Genomic DNA, 16,160 nt, shown 5'->3' with positions numbered 1-16,160 from the left:
TGGTGTCTATGTACAGGTAATGGCACAAGATATAACCATCATCTGCTTATATGTCTATGACTTGCTGGTAATTGGAAATAGCATGAAGAACTTGTCGAAGTTCAAATAGCAGACAACGAGGGAATTTGAAATGTCGGATCTGGGAAGTTTGTAGTATTTACAAGGCACAAAATTTCAAATTATCAAGCAAGGTATGATGTTGCATCAAAGGAAGTATGTCAAAGAGATACTCAAGAGATTCAGAATGGATGAATTAAATCACGCATCCTCAATTGTCAAACCAAATTTGAAACTAGAGAAGCATGGAAAGGAGGACAGCGTCTATGTAACCTTGTTCAACCAAACTGTAGGATTTTTGAGATATATGTGCAATATCATACTTGATATAGGTTTCTCAATCGAATTTGTGAGCAAATACATGAGTAAACCAAGGTTGTCACACATAAAGACTGCAAGAAGAATCTTGAAATACTTAAAAGGATCGATAAGCTATGAAATTCTGTTTCCACAAGATTTTGAAAGCAAAGAAGCTACAATTACTTTGTATTCAAATACTAATTGGTGTGGAGATAAGGAAGCTCAAAGAAGCACAATTGGTTACTTCTTTCAAGTATTTGGTGTCCCATTCTAATGGTGCTCGAGAAAGCAACTTGTGGTGGCATTATTATCCTGTGAGGCTAAATATATAGCAGGATCCTATGTTGTGTGTCAAGCAATTTGGACCAGATTTGTGTTGGAAGAGATGAAAGTTGAAGTGAAGAAACCTCTGGTGTTGCAGAACGTTAACAAGTTAGCTATAAATCTTGCAAAGAATCCAGTTATGCGTGGAAGGAGTAAGAACTTCGAAGCTAGATTTCATTTCTTAAGGGAGAAGGTAAAGCGAGGTGAACTTAAAGTGAGACATTGCTCACGTGAAGCACAACTGACCGACATTTTCACCAAAGGATTGAAGATCGACAAATTCCTAACCTTGAGAAAGAAATTATGAATAGTTCAAATCGATTATGTTTAACATGTACTAAGTAATTTGGATTATAAGGGAGTATCTTGAGAGTATAATCCAAATTACATAGACTAAACCTAAGTTAGCCCAAACCCAAGTTAGTTAGGATTAAAGTTTGATATATTAGTTATACAAGTCAGATAATTGCATGTAAAAAATAACCTACATACCACCTTTTATTTGACATATTACAAAGACAGACCGTACTATTGTACTAAAAAAAATGAGAATTTCTTTACCCACCTCCCTATGGGGGTCACCCCCAGCGAAAACCCCATTTTACCCCGCTTCGGAAATGCATTTCCGAAATATTTTTTTTTCTAAATTTTTCCAGACTTCGGAAGTGCATTTCCGAAAAAATCTCAAAAATTGAGATTTTGACTAATTCGGAAATGCATCTCCGAAACAACAAAAAAAATCTAAAAATATCCCAAAAATTAATTTTAGGATATTAATTAATTCACATATCATAAATTTGATATAATTTATGAATAATAATAATTATATATTTTGATATAATTTATGAGTTATGAATAATAGTTATTATATATTTCTATCCTGATTCATATTTTAAAATTTAAAATAATTTTAATTAAAAAAATTAAAATAATTTCACTTACAAAATAAGTTATAATTTTTTATTTATATATTTATAATAATTGTTATATATTTATAAAAAAAATTAAAAAAATTAGTGTTTTAATTTATATATTTATATAATAATTATAATAATTATTATATATTTATAAAAATTATTATATTTATATATTTATATATTTATATAATAATTATAAAAATTAAAAAAATGAGTATTTTAATTTATAATAATTATTATATATTTATATATTTATATATTTATATAATAATTATTATATATTTAAATATATATATATATATATTATATTTATATATTTCACTTACAAAATTAATAATTAAAAGTCTGATTCATAATTAAAAATGAGTTATAATTTTTTATTTAGTTTAAAAAAATTAAAAAAAGATTTTGTCTTAATTTTATTTAATGGATAAATTTTATATTTAATTTTATATAATTCAAAATTTACTTATGAAATTAAGATGTTTTTGATTTATATAAGTTAGTAAAATAATTTTTAACTTTAAAATTGTTTAGGAAATTTTGATTCACCTTGATTTTATTGATTCACCTTTATTTTATTGATTCACTTTCATTTTATACCTATTAATTGTATTGATTCACCTTGATTTTAATTTTTTAATAATTATTGAATTCTTTCGGAAGTGTATATCCGAAACATTCCAAGACCAATTTGGTCTTGGAATATTTTGGATATGCATCTCCGAAAAGCGAAAATACCCCTCTCTCAAAAAGGGGTGTTTTCGGAAATGCATCTCCGAAAACTCAAAAAAGGGGGTGTTTTCGGAAATGCATCTCCGAAAACACTTTTTTTTTTCGTGTTTTCAGAAGTGCATTTCCGAAAACACCCTTTTTTTCAATAAAAGTACGTTTTCGGAAATGTATTTTCGAAATAAGAGGTATTTTGGTAAATTCCCCAGAGGTTACTAAGAAGGTTAGGAGGTGGGTAAAGAAATTCTTAAAAAAAATTACAATATCCTATTATTCTTACTTTTGGTAGATGTTCTCTTCAAATGGATTATAACTCTTTTTGAGGTTCTATTTTTTTCTTGCCGGCGAAATGACATATAAAACTTTCACATTTGAACTATAATAAGGATCAATTTTTCTATAGTCTAATCATGTATGGAAAAAATGATGTGCCGTAATTCACCATAATCCATATGTTTTGTATCGATAATATTAATATTTCATACAAGACATAACAACAAAGTTGCTTATTTTACATTTAATTAATAATTAATTAGGGTATATTACCATAATGATTCTTATAGTCCATAAACAACTGATCAGGCGTCTTTCCCAACAACGTAACAAAGAAATCATCACTATAACCACTCTTCATCAACTTATTCAACTCTGCCACAAATCCATTTCTTAAACTATCACAATAATCCAAAAAACGAGCAGTAACATCATAACCATGATCCCATTTATCACCTTGTCCATCTTTAACCCAATGACTTGGTGCAAAATTTGCTTTCAACCTCACATAATCTGCTATACCTTCAATCAATCCACCATTTGCTGCACCATTCCCATTCCACTGCCAAACATGTGTCATTTCATGATACAATACTCCTGTAAGTTCATCTATGGTGGTAATCGTATTAAGATACCTTGCACTAACGTGAATCTCGCTGGTGCTTATATATGTGAATGCAATTCCATCAATATCGTCCACAAATAAGCTCACCTTCTGCACGTTTTTTCTGTCAGCAGGGTTGTTCTCTTGGAAGATTTTCCATATGAATTGTGTGGCGGAGTTTAGTGTTTGTTTGGTGTATTGTGTTCCCATATAGTCGCGGAAACGCATACCACCAGGTGTAGAGAGTGCGGTGTTGGTTACAGTGTACTCAACTGCTTGTATTCCATGAGTTACTGCAAGGAGTACTGAGAAAAAGAAGACAGTTTGCATGGTTGTGTTTTGAGTTCTTAGGTTTCTTTCTCTTGAAGAATGGGTTTGTGAGATGAAAATGCGCAAGGATTAGTGCTTTATATAGAGGAAAAATGGTTGTAATTTATATTCTTTTCGCACCAAATTACAAGTAAAAGTTGGTAATTATAAATGATTTATTTAAGTAATACCTTTTCACACGTCTTTGTTAATATCGTTACTCTAAATTTTGTGAATTATAAATAAATAATATATTTAATTAATAAAATAACTGTAATTAAAATTTTAATTAATACAGTTAAAATTAAACAATATCTACCGTATAAGAAAATTTATCCATATGGAAAACTCCCTTTTAGCCTACCCGCCAACTCATTAAAATAGGGGCAATTTTGGTACAAAAATTGCTTTTTCCAACTAATGATGTTATATTTTTCCATTTCAATTACATGATTGTTGTTTTATTTGAACCGGTTGAGGATGTCATACACTTGAATTGCTATTGCTATTCCTCTTTGACCTCTTTCCAACCTCCTCTTCAAATTGGATTGTGATTCTAGGGTTTCATATATTTTTTTTGATATATTTTGATTTAGTGTTTGTTGTTTTAGGTTTGGTTGTGTTGTCTCGCAACGAAAGATGAATGGTGTGCGAATCGATTTTACGGTGGTGCATCGGCTGTATTGAGTGAGTCGGTTTTGGTATCGGTTGTTTTAGGGTTTTTATTTTCATTTAATGTTTGGTGTTATTTGTTGTTGTTACTGTGAGAGTTGTTTGTGTTAATAATGTGCTTTCAAAATACGGAGTTTTGTTCCTTGCCTGCAAAGTGTTTGAGGAAAGTTCTAAACCAATCATTTTCTTAGTTTTTTGTTTCAGATTCGTAGTTATTGATGTTTTATTGTTACAGTGTCTCAGAATATTGCTGGAAAACACATCAATAGGGTTTTCACCTTCGACAAGGTTCTTAATTTCTAAACCTAAACCCTTTTATTTGTGTCAAAACTAGCTTATTCTTTTAAATTTCATTGTTTTTTTAGGTTTTATTGTCGGACGAGATGTAGAGGCGTGTTAGTAACCACCCAAAATTGCAGCAGAAATAAAGTTATGTCTTTCATTTTTTGGTTATTTGCAGGTGTTGAATCTATTGTGCATTGCTATTGTTTTTCAAATTTCTTGAATTGTGTCGAATATTAAATAACTCTGTGTTCGAACATCGATTGCAGGTGCATAATTGTGGTACCGGTTTGGTTCGTGGAGCGGGTCCGTGATGGTTGTTGATAAACACATTTGGATTATAGCAGCAACTATCTATTTGTAGTTTTCCTTAAATGGTTATTACACGCAAATTAATTTACCAAGCTATTCTCTTTATTTGAATTTTACGATTGTTATTTTCCTGGTTATGATATGCTTTCAGGGAAAATAAAGAAACATAATGGAAAATATACAAAGTGGCCTCTGAGAAGAGCTTATTTTTTATGCTTTATAAAGTTTTTGAAGATAAGTAAGATCCTCTTCATGTATCGCGGAAAGTGTCTCTTAAGAAGTGGAAGGAATCAGAGATGGAAAATTTTCCAACAGCTAGAGGAGACAAATAGATGACCCAGAAGCAGCACTATATACAATTTGGTCTGTTTGTCTGAATCTCCTTTCGAGGGAAGACTATAATCCTAGTCCCGATCCTTTTTTGTTATTAGTAGGAGTGAACTGATCCTAGTCCTCAACAACTATAGCAAAAATCTTAGAAGTAGGTTGGCCTAGACCAAGAGAGACCAGGGAGCCTCTAACAATAGCAAATATGCTAGGACCAACTAGAGGAAGAGTGGGAGATGAAGAAGAAGAAGAAGCCACAGTGAAACCTTGAGCCTCTCGCTCTTTAGCAGTGTTAGACACCTTCTTCAAATAATACATTTTATCTGCAAATATCAAACACCCATATAAAAGACTATAAAGGGATAACTTTATCCTCACAAAAAATATCCTTCCTCTCCAGACTACTGACCACATCCATAATAACATGAGTATCAAGGAATTATTTCCTCAACAGAGAAAACTTTTTCTTTGTCAAATCAAACCCTTATAATAACCAAGATTCTCATAAAAAGCGCCAAGATCCTTCTTCATATCAATCTCGTAATAAGTGAGAGAATTCATATGTAAAACGTATGCATGAGGTTCACGTTTGAAATGGATCCAAGCCCAAAACTTTCGAAACTTGTTCATGCACGGACGAGAGAGTAAGCCTTGACAGTCAATAGAACTAGAAAAGGGTGAGAAATAACTACAATTCACTAGTATCTACCTGGGAATCTGTATAACAAACATAAAGAACAACAACAAAAACAAATAGAAAATAGGTGAGAAATATGTTACATATATTAGAGGTGTATAAACAGCAAAGATAATATACTATCACAGTTAAATCAATCATACAAGTTCAACAATATAATAATTAATCAACAGATGCAATCATGTATGCAGTGTATTCATCTTCTCTACTTTCATGCATGTGGTACCAATAATTCGGATACTCAGAGGAGTGTTACTGAAATATCTAACCTGTCACTGGACCGAAACTTTACTCGTCACTAGACCGAAATCCTAACCCGTCACTAGACCAAAGTGCTAACTCGTTACTGGACAGAAGTCCAACCTATCTTCGATATACATGATGCATGAATGCAACTAACAATACAAATTGTAATCCAAAATCTTCTAACTCGAATCCTTGTCACTAGACATAAGTCACACACATCATTGGTTCTTTCGATCCTAAACACATCATCATCAAATAATTGTCAGTGTAAGGCCACGTCACCGATTCCCTTGAACCTAAACATCCAAACACTGGTTCTCCCGAACCTAATCATGAATCACATCAACAGTTTCGTCCTAACCTTAAAATCTTAACTCGTATATGTATTATAAACCATTTGACTTGTGTCATAAAATATTAACAACTTAATTCACATAGCATCTAATCAAAACAGCCCCAAAATCATGTTTTCTACTAATCGTACCTCAATTTCATATAATTATTTAAAATATTAAACAGAGACGAAATCAAGTAAATAAATATGTTTTGAAAAGCTTAGAGTGTCTATTTTAAGACTATGAATTTTATTTTCGAACTTAAGATCCCAATCAATATATTTTAATCAAACAATAGAAACTAGTGCAGACACCAGACAAATTGTTTTCTACTAGTCATATCTCAAGTTCAAGCAATTCTTTAAAGTATCAAATAAAGTGGAAATCAAGTAAATGAATATGTTTTGGAAAAATTAAAGTTTCTATTTTAAATCTATGATTTTTACTTTAGGACTTAATATCCTAATTGATATAGTTTAATCGAATAATAGAAAGTAGTACGGACACCGGGCAGAGTGTTTCATCAGATTCGTAACTAATATTTCTCCTATTGAACTTAATGAAATGAGATAATTATTAAGTCTAATATAAAGGAAATTTTGTCTATTTTATTAGAATATAAGGTTTACTCTTAAAGGACTTGTGTGGAGCGAGTTGTGTCCAAATTACTAATAGCATGTCAAATAGTTGTGTTGTAGAGTTTTCAAAGCACTAACTGAACTTCCAATTCAATTTTCTAGTCCTTGCCAGAACAGAATTGATCCATATCGAAGTCTATCTCGTCCTAATTCTTTTATAGTTTCTAATAGTCTCAATTTAATTCTTAAAAGATCTAGGTAAGAAAGTTTATAGGAAAATGACGAACAGGGTATACTAATTGCAAGTTGTAGAAATTAATCGATGTATGGTATCAACAATACTTAAACATCTATTATCACGGCTAATCATCCTATATAGTAGTCTGATATCTAATTTCTCAAATCAAGTACACTTATGTTCAATTACTACTTTACACTAAACTCACGTTATATACACAACACAAGTACTGCTTTACACAACGTTATTCATATAAACCTCGTAAAAGTATATCATATTCCCAACATCATTCACCCGCACAATCATTATGAGATACTACCATAATCACGACCCCGTCTACACATTTAAACCTCATTCATTCATTACTCTGAAAAATGCATATGTCTTAGTTTTCCAACGCAACTGATAGCAGCTCAAACAGACTTACGAAATTCAAGTTATGCATGAAACCATATGACCAATACTCTTCTATGTTTTCTCTGACATCATGAAGGTTGTGGAGGAGTTCCTTGAAAAGGGAAGGCTATACAAAGCTGTTAATAACATATTGGCTACTTTCATTTCCAAGACCAATAACTCTGAGATGATTAAGGATTTATATCCCATATCTTATTGCACCAATCTTTACAAGTTAATCTCAAAGGTGTTAGCAGCTAGTTTAGGCAAAGTGTTCAAGAGTATCATACGAGTAAGCCATACATGACCACATACTACTTGCTTACGAGCTTCTGAAAGTGTACACTGGAAATGGAGGTGCCCCCAGATGCATGCTCCAGATGGACCTGCAGAAAGCGTATGATACGATGGAATGGGGGCTGTGGAGGACATACTTAGAGAGTTGAGCTTCCAAAACAAGTTCATAAAGTGGATCATGTTGGCCATCACAACAGTCTCGTACAGGTAAAATGTAAATAACAAGATTACTAGTTGTTTGGATGCCAAGAGAGGGTTGAGGCAAGGTGATCCCTTGTCTCCCCTCCTCTTTGTGATAGTGATGGAATATTTGCATAGAGTGCTATACAAATTAAGGAAGAAACCGAACTTCAATTTTCACTATAAATGGGAAAATTTGAACATTTTGGAGATTAGTTTCGCGGATGACCTCTTGCTCTTTTCATGAGGTGATGATATTTCTATTAAGCCCATGATGCCGGCATTTGATACCTTTTCTAATTCAACTGAGCTGGTAGCTAATCCCACTAAATGTAAGGCTTATTTTGGAAACGTGGAGAATAATGTGAAGGAGCAAATATGTAACATTATTTCCTTCACTGAAGGACCCCTGTCCTTTCTTAATTTGGGGATTCCCCTTACGAGTAAAAAACTATCTAATCACCATTGCTTAGTTCTGGTTGAGAAAATAGTTGTTAGAGTGAAGCATTGGAGCACACGATTGCTCAGTTCTGGTTTAGCCCATATGATAAAAAGTATACAATTTGCCATAACTAACTTTTGGATGCAGTGTCTCCCTATTCCTCAACAGGTGCTGAAGCAAGTGGATGCAGAGTGCAGATCATTCATGTGGTCAGGGAAAGAAATGATAACCAAAAAGTCACTAGTGGCTTGGGAAAGAGTATGCACTCCTAAGAACCATGGTGGACTAAATATAATGAATATGAATATTTGGAACAATGTGTGCATGTGCAAACTATTAAGGAATCTATGTGGTAAATCGGATAGCTTATGGATTCGATGGGTGCACAATTATTTTGTAAAAGGAGCATACCTCATGAGTATTGAAGTAAAACAAGGAAGCACATGGATTTTGAAAGCTAGTCTTAATATGAGACAAGAGGCCACCCAAACCTTGGCGTTGGAGAATATGAAAGGCAATAGCAAATTCAACTCCCAAGCCTTATACAAGGAGCTGTGCAAAAATAACCAAATGGTGGATTGGAGGAAAATTATGTTTTATACTAATGCTAGACCAAAAGCAGTATACACGACTTGGATGGAATGCCACAATAGACTTGCTACCAAAGGTAGACTCTCCAAATTTGGGATGATTAACAACTCTATATGTTGTTTTTGTGAGAAGCTTGAAGATTTGCAGCATCCAATGTTTGAAGGTGGGACCACAAAGAGAATATGGCAGTACGTTTTATAGGGATGGCAGATAGACTCAAACCCGTGGGACCCACCCTCACCCAAACCCAAGTCAACGGGTAAAAACCCGAGTTGACTGGGTTCGAGTGCCACCCGATATTTCGGGTGCGGGTTTGGGTAGTATGAAACCCGCGCTCGAAACCCGATATTCCACCCGCTTATAATTATATATATTATAGAAACTTGTAGGGAAATTGTAGGAAAAATGTATTTTATGTATTTTACTGCGGGTTCGGGTTTGGGTGAAAAAACTCTAACCCAACGGGTGTGGGTGTGGGTGTGGGTGTGGGTGTTATTTTGCCACCCGAATAGCCTTTGGGTTTAGGTTCAGGTTTGGGTGGTGATTTCGGGTGCGGATTTGGGTAGTCTGAAACTCGCACCTGACCCTACCCATTGTCATCCTTAATATTTTACAATTGATAAATAACACGCATTCCCCCTTGGTTGGAAAGAAGAATTACATTGGATGACAGGTCAGTGCAATAGGAAGGGTTGGATAATGGAAATATTGAAAAGTGCTTTCATGGAGATAATCTATGAGATCTGGATTTTCAAAAACTCGATGTGTTTTGGTACAAACAACAGTAGAAATTAGGACCAAGTTGGCCCTAAAATTGTGGATAACATTATGCATAGATGTTGGGCTCACCCCAAGCTTAGGAAACATATTGGTGTACTCCTTTTGCCTTAGAGTGGCTCTAGAGTTTTGTATTAGTTCCTAATCGTACCTGATCAGACTAGATCGTCAATGGTCTTCTACTGTTGGACTTTGAGTGAATGGGGGTGTGCCTGCAAGGTACTCCGATGTCAAAGTGAGAATATGAGCAAGGGAGTGCAAGTACAGAGATTAGGTGAGAATGAATGAGTTACCTGATCCTATAGTGAAAGAGGGCATTTATAGCCCTCATCGCTGGGCCAAGATCTCCATATTGGACTAGATGCCCAGGCCCAAAATGGAGACTACCAGGATCTACGTGTATAGTGGAGACTAACACGTGGTCTCCATCCTGGGTCAACTGTTCCGAAGTTTTAGGGGAGACACGGTCTTCTCGGGAGCGCGTAGATTCTGCCCTATTTGGAGGGTTAGAGACAGAATGAACCCTACGAGGAGGAGGGTTCTCGAAGGGATGGAAGACGGAAGTGCTTGCACAAATCGCGTGCTCGAGACCCTGAAGGCGGTCTTGCTCGGTCCACAGTGCTGCTCGAGGGGTTTGTGGACTTGTCAGGCCTAACCAGGAGCAGCCCATTTCCGGTGTATGAGCAGGTGTAGGCCCGGGTGAGTAGAAGCTTGATTGGGCCTTCTCCTTGGTCAGGATGGATTTAGACCTTGCGCCATGTTTGGGCCAGCGTCGGTCCAGTCCAGAACAATTCCTAAGTCTTTATGTCTTGCTGGATCGACTTCGATCGCTTGTGCTGTAATATTTTTGAATCTATCAATAAAGTATATCTTTTGATTAAAAAAAACACATAGAATTTAACTTTGACTAAATAATATATAAAATTAATATTATATTTTTAATATGAGGCCCTGTGTTATGGTTCAGGCACATGGTCGGGCCTGCATGGGGTCTCCCCTCTTTTCCTTGAAAGATGTATTTATAGAGACTTATAGGATCTAGGGCTTTTTCAAAAAGAGTCACCGTCCATTTAATCAATAGTGGACAGTTGAATCCCTATATCTAAGGGAGTCGTGGGATCGGTTAATGATCTTGACTTTATCTCTTCTCAAAAAATGTCTTATTCCATGTTTCTCATGTAGGAGCGAGGAAAGACTATGGTACGAGGCGATATCTTCCTTCGAACGATCTTCTATCGTTGCCTGTTTTAAAGTGGTCCAAAAACATCACCCTAAGTGAGGCCTTTTACAAATGTAACACTACAATATTCATTTAATTTAAAATTCCTGCTCTTTTTAAATGTAATTGCATGAATGCATGACAAGGTTGTGAAGTGTCATTTTCTACATGAGCATACAAAATTCTTTTAAATTGACTGAAAACTTGCCTCTGAATTTTTAAGGTGTTTAATTCTTCTAACACTAACTTGATAATGGATGTCTCCCCTATCTCAAAGCTGAATAATATTTTGTGATCGACACTGTCATTTTTTTTAAATTGTAGTCTATGTTCTCTTTCTTTAGCTTGTAAAAGAAATTCATTAATATGTCAGTTATTTAACTTGCAAAAATAAATAAATAAACTATCCGTTCTTTTTTTATCATTTATGTTTTGTAGTGAATATGTCAATATAGTACTAAGAGTAAGTTGCCACAAACAAACTATAAACTGAATGTGAATTACTAACAACAAAACTAAACTAAAAATAAATGGTGATTTGCTATTTTAATAATGTGCCAAGCAAAATGCTATCTTATAGACCAATTTAACACCAATGAAGTGATGAACACCTTTGAACGAAAACTTATTAATGAGGTCATAAGAGCACGCGTATTCGAACGATGAAGCTACAGTCATTGATCTTGTCCCACAGCATTAACTCCTACAACACTCCAAGATATACACCCCCACAACTCCTTCACATATCACGAAACCAACAATGGATTACTGGTTGGACCAGTAAGTCTCACTAATCACACCGTATGACTTCTAATAATGTAAAAATATAATTTTACTTTTCTTTTAGTAACATGCTTTTTCTAAGTTTTTGTTAATATATAATATTATTTTATCATATAATTAATTTTTTAATTTTTTAAATTTATTATATTATATTATATGATTAATAATAAATAAGTTTAATGAGAATTATCGACTCGGTCAAGTTATTGGATCACGGAATTACTGGTTGGACCAGCGAGTCACACTGGTCAGATCGCATGACTTCTAATAATGTTAAAAATATATTTTTACTTTTCTTTAGTAACATATTTTTTCAAATTTTTTGTTAATATATAATATTATTCTATCATATAATTAATTTTCTAATTTTTTAAATTTATTATATTATTATATTATTATATTATATGATTAATAATAAATAAATTTAATGAAAATTGTATTATTGAAAAATATTATAATTGTAAAATATATAACTTTCTTCTCTTTCATCAACTTTCTTCTCTTTGATCAAATTAAACATTCAAAGCGTAGTTGGTAAAACTATAGTCATAATAGTTTTGAAAGTTACATGTCTAATTCTTAAAATTTGACAAAAATTGATTTTACAATTTTAACATTATTTAATTGTTATAATTAATTAACATGATTATAAATATTAATAAAATGGATTTTAAAACAGGGACACCAAAACTTTAAAAAAAATAAAAATAGGAGATCAAAATTATAATTAAACTAAAAAATAAAATAAAAAATCAATCTGTCGGATCAAAAAATCCATCGGCTCACACCAGTAAATCGGCCGGGTCACATTGATTTTGTCGGATCAAAAAATCCATTGGCTCACACCAGTAAATCGGCCGGGTCACATTGATTTTCACCAGATTAATTGCAACTATGGTCTAATGATCTTACCGGACCGCTCTACCCTCTAATTCACGGTCTAACCGGTCAGAACAGTCCGGATTTTAAAACACTGCATTATCCATTCAACAAAAATTATTAGATTAAAAATAAAATAGATTTATAATTTTACAAAAATTTATAGAGTTAATCTATAAAATAAGAACTTTTAATTCAACAATTAAATTAATAAAAGATATTTTTTATGATAAATTATTAAATAAAATAATTTTTTCAATTAATAAATACTACTATAACACTTTTCAAATGGAGTGAAATTTCAACATTTTCAAGACTTGATTATCATATTGTTAGTCCTTGCAAAAAAAGTTGAGAATATTTTGGAATAACTTGATGTATTGTCTACCAAAATTTACATAGACAAAATATATATAATAAATTATATGGGCATCCTAAACTCCTAGTTCAAGGCCCCATAGATCAAAACCCTACATAAAATATTTCCTTCTTTCTATAGAAAATATAGAAGTGAAGTGACCCCCCAAAAACAGATGTTACATAATTAAGGACAAAATCATGACATTTCATTTGTACCCCATGTGTAAACTTTAACCTAATCTTGTTAATTGTTAACCCTTCTTTACCTTTTCCAAAAGTTTACCTTCTCATCCTTCTTTTCCTTCTCCAAATAACCTGTCACCATCATATTGAGTACATCTCCAATTTGAGCAGACACAAAAACCCATTTCTCAAAAGATGCAACTTCTTTTTTCAATTCCATTAATTAATTTTGATTACTCTCCTACTGCTTAGCAATAGTAGTTGAAGGTGAAACAACATTGTTGTTGTCTATTGTTGCTGGTGACCAAAAATCAGCACCGTTACTACCTGCCACGTGTAAGGTGCATCCAACAGGGATCAAACATAAACCTCTGCTAGATAAATCTTTGTTCACTTGTGTGTTTTCTTCCCCTCTTTCATTGTTATCTCCGTCCCCCTGAAATAACGCGTACACACACAATCAAGAATCTTATGTCATCAAGAGTTTACCTTAAATGGATAATCTGTCACAACATGACTTTGCTCAATGTGAACATATAATCAGTAAAGAAATGTTCAGTGTTGTCCCCATCAAGTGGACCCCACCCCAACTTCAACTAGCTGTATTTTATGTTTGTTTCTGTTATTGTGATGTGAAAATTTTTACGATTTTGTTCTTTAGAAAAGAAATGTGAACTATTTTGATCGGTCCAGAACAATTTCAAAACATAAATAAATAAATGTTTGGAATAGTACTAGATATTTTTATGATGAGACTTACATTTTGAAATTGAATTTGTGAAGGTTGGAGGTATGGAGAGCACAGAACCTGAACTTGATCATGTAAGAATCTTATGTAACCAGTTGCCTCGTGAAGCACGGAAGCAGTATCAGTCTACACATGCAATTTCAGTTTTCAATTTTCAATTTCCAAAACCTAAATTCAATTCACAATTTCCCATATTCTAATTTAATACTCTAAGATTGAAAAATTAATAGACCTTGCCAAAGGGAGAAACAAGTTGTTGTAATGCTGCAATTCGTTCGCCAAGTTTCTCTTTTTTCTACAAAATAATAGAAAAAAGAAATCATGTTACAATTTTTTATCCTAGAAAATGACAGGTTATGTTTGTTCAAGATTAGAGAGTGACATGCAATGTTTGATAGTTGGTTCTTTCTTGGTTACCTTTGCATGTCCAGTTGAAGTGGGGTTGTCTGCTTTGGTCTTCTTAGGACCTTTCTGCCCTCCAACACCTGCCCTGGTCCCTAGTTCTTGTCCTCCTGACCCATTCCGCTTTTTCTGCAAACTCTTTAATAACCAAAAAAATTAGAGAGAGAAAAAAATTAAAATAAAATAAAAAACAATCAAAACCATCATCATTCTTAAATAAACAAAGACAGACATTATTGACATTATTGAAAGCAGTGTTGTTGGTGTAGTTGCATGAAGAAGCTGAAGCAGAAGAAGAATCACTAGAAGTGATGACAGATTTCTGAGGAGTAATTTCAATTTCATTTTGGTAGTTACCACCAAAACAAAGCATTTTGGGTGTGTTGTGAAGAGAGAAAAGAGAAGAAGTTGAAAAGGTTTGGTCCACATGATGATCAAGACCCACCACCAATGGGTTTTGATTATCAGCCACAAGAACATCGTCATCTGCTAATAGTAACTGAGAGAAACTGGTCCCAGTTGTTGTTGGTGGTGTGGTCAAATGGTCCACTACTTGAAGTTCATCTTTTGGGGTCTCCATTAAAAACAAAGATTGAGAAAGGTGTTGTTGTTGTTGGGTTAGTTTTTCAAAGATTGAAATGGAAATGTGGATGCATTTTGGGGGAGAGGGGTTGTTTAAAAGAGAGAGAGAGAAAACAAAAATGTCAAGTGGCAGTGATGGTAAGAGACATTTGTTGTAATGAGGTTAGTGTCATCACTGTTGTTCTTTGTGTGTGTGAAAGTAGAATCAAAATGAAAGAAAAGAAAGAGTTACTACAAGAATTGGGCTGAGTGGGCTATTTCCAAGGTTGGCTTCGGTTTTTGGTAACCAATGGTCAAACCCACCTGGCCCGAGAAAACCGTGTTTGAGCTATCCAATGCATCATTGCAATTCCTTCAATATACTCTTATTAAAAATATTATATGTTACTAAATTAATAAAATAATAATAATAAATGTTATATTGATTTTTAAAGTAATAATTACTTTAAAATAAAAAGCATAGTATAAATAAATTATTATTTATTTAATTTATATTATATTTTTCAGTAAATTTTATTTTAATGGAACAAGTTCCTATGGAGTTTTTTTTTTTTAAGTTAGAGGAGAAAAAATATTATTAATAATAAAAATATTACTAGTTATTTTACAAATTGTTTAGACACATCAATACGCTAAGTCATGTTTTTTAAGTGTGATTTTTTAATTTTTATTAATTCATTTTTTATTTTATATTTTAAATGGTATTTAAAATAGTCTTTAAACTTATAAATTTTTAATTAAAATTTATTTTTTAAAAAATAAGTATATTTTTAATATAAATAAAAGTTTAATTGAATTAGGTTTATCAACAAGAGTTGAATTCAAAATCTTGGGATGAATTATCTTGAGTTATTGTTTCTTATTTTGTAGTATATATTTAAAAATTGACTTATATTTAAAAGTATGTCTTGCTTTAGGGCCGAATATATTATATTAAACTATTTTTTATATTTTAAATTATTTATTATATTAATTATTTTTATTCTTTTTTATGGGTGCGTTTGATTTGCAAAATGAGAAGTACTGGACAGAACAGTACTAGACAGTACAGAACAGTACAAGACAGTTTTATGTATTGTACTGTGTTTGATGATTAATGCACTGGACAATTTTTTTCT

General features: G+C 32.8%; 2 protein-coding genes across 4 annotated transcripts; both read right to left on the bottom strand.

Annotated features, from left to right (window-relative positions):
• Positions 1–2,862: 2,862 nt before the first annotated feature.
• Positions 2,863–3,537, bottom strand: LOC131610700 (uncharacterized). The gene has a single exon (XM_058882723.1). It carries the CDS (start codon positions 3,535–3,537, stop codon positions 2,863–2,865), a length of 675 nt encoding a protein of 224 aa, XP_058738706.1.
• Positions 3,538–13,118: 9,581 nt separating this feature from the next.
• Positions 13,119–15,272, bottom strand: LOC131610681 (transcription factor bHLH113-like). 3 transcript variants are annotated; one of them, XM_058882710.1, is made up of 5 exons: positions 14,693–15,272; positions 14,476–14,589; positions 14,291–14,353; positions 14,071–14,184; positions 13,119–13,746 (listed from the first exon to the last, which is right to left on the bottom strand). In XM_058882710.1, exons 1-5 carry the CDS (start codon positions 15,038–15,040, stop codon positions 13,552–13,554), a joined length of 834 nt encoding a protein of 277 aa, XP_058738693.1. In that variant the 5' UTR covers positions 15,041–15,272; the 3' UTR covers positions 13,119–13,551. The 3 variants fall into 3 exon arrangements, with proteins under 3 accessions (XP_058738693.1, XP_058738700.1, XP_058738684.1); XM_058882717.1 differs by having other exon boundaries at positions 14,476–14,598; positions 14,702–15,272; XM_058882701.1 differs by having other exon boundaries at positions 14,476–14,598; positions 14,693–15,271.
• Positions 15,273–16,160: the final 888 nt, after the last annotated feature.

The sequence above is a fragment of the Vicia villosa genome, linkage group LG1 (genome assembly GCF_029867415.1).
Source record: "Vicia villosa cultivar HV-30 ecotype Madison, WI linkage group LG1, Vvil1.0, whole genome shotgun sequence".
Taxonomy (NCBI): domain Eukaryota; kingdom Viridiplantae; phylum Streptophyta; class Magnoliopsida; order Fabales; family Fabaceae; genus Vicia; species Vicia villosa.
This window is presented reverse-complemented; position numbering and strand designations above follow the sequence as displayed.

Excerpts from the sequence above, each read along its gene's own strand:
- LOC131610681 (XM_058882701.1), bottom strand. The coding sequence starts at position 15,040 with ATGGAGACCCCAAAAGATGAACTTCAAGTAGTGGACCATTTGACCACA. Across the intron at positions 14,599-14,692 it reads CTTTCAATAATGTCAATAAT|AGTTTGCAGAAAAAGCGGAA; the intron begins GTCTGTCTTTGT and ends TGGTTATTAAAG. Across the intron at positions 13,747-14,070 it reads CACAAATTCAATTTCAAAAT|GGGGACGGAGATAACAATGA; the intron begins GTAAGTCTCATC and ends GCGTTATTTCAG.
- LOC131610700 (XM_058882723.1), bottom strand. The coding sequence starts at position 3,537 with ATGCAAACTGTCTTCTTTTTCTCAGTACTCCTTGCAGTAACTCATGGA.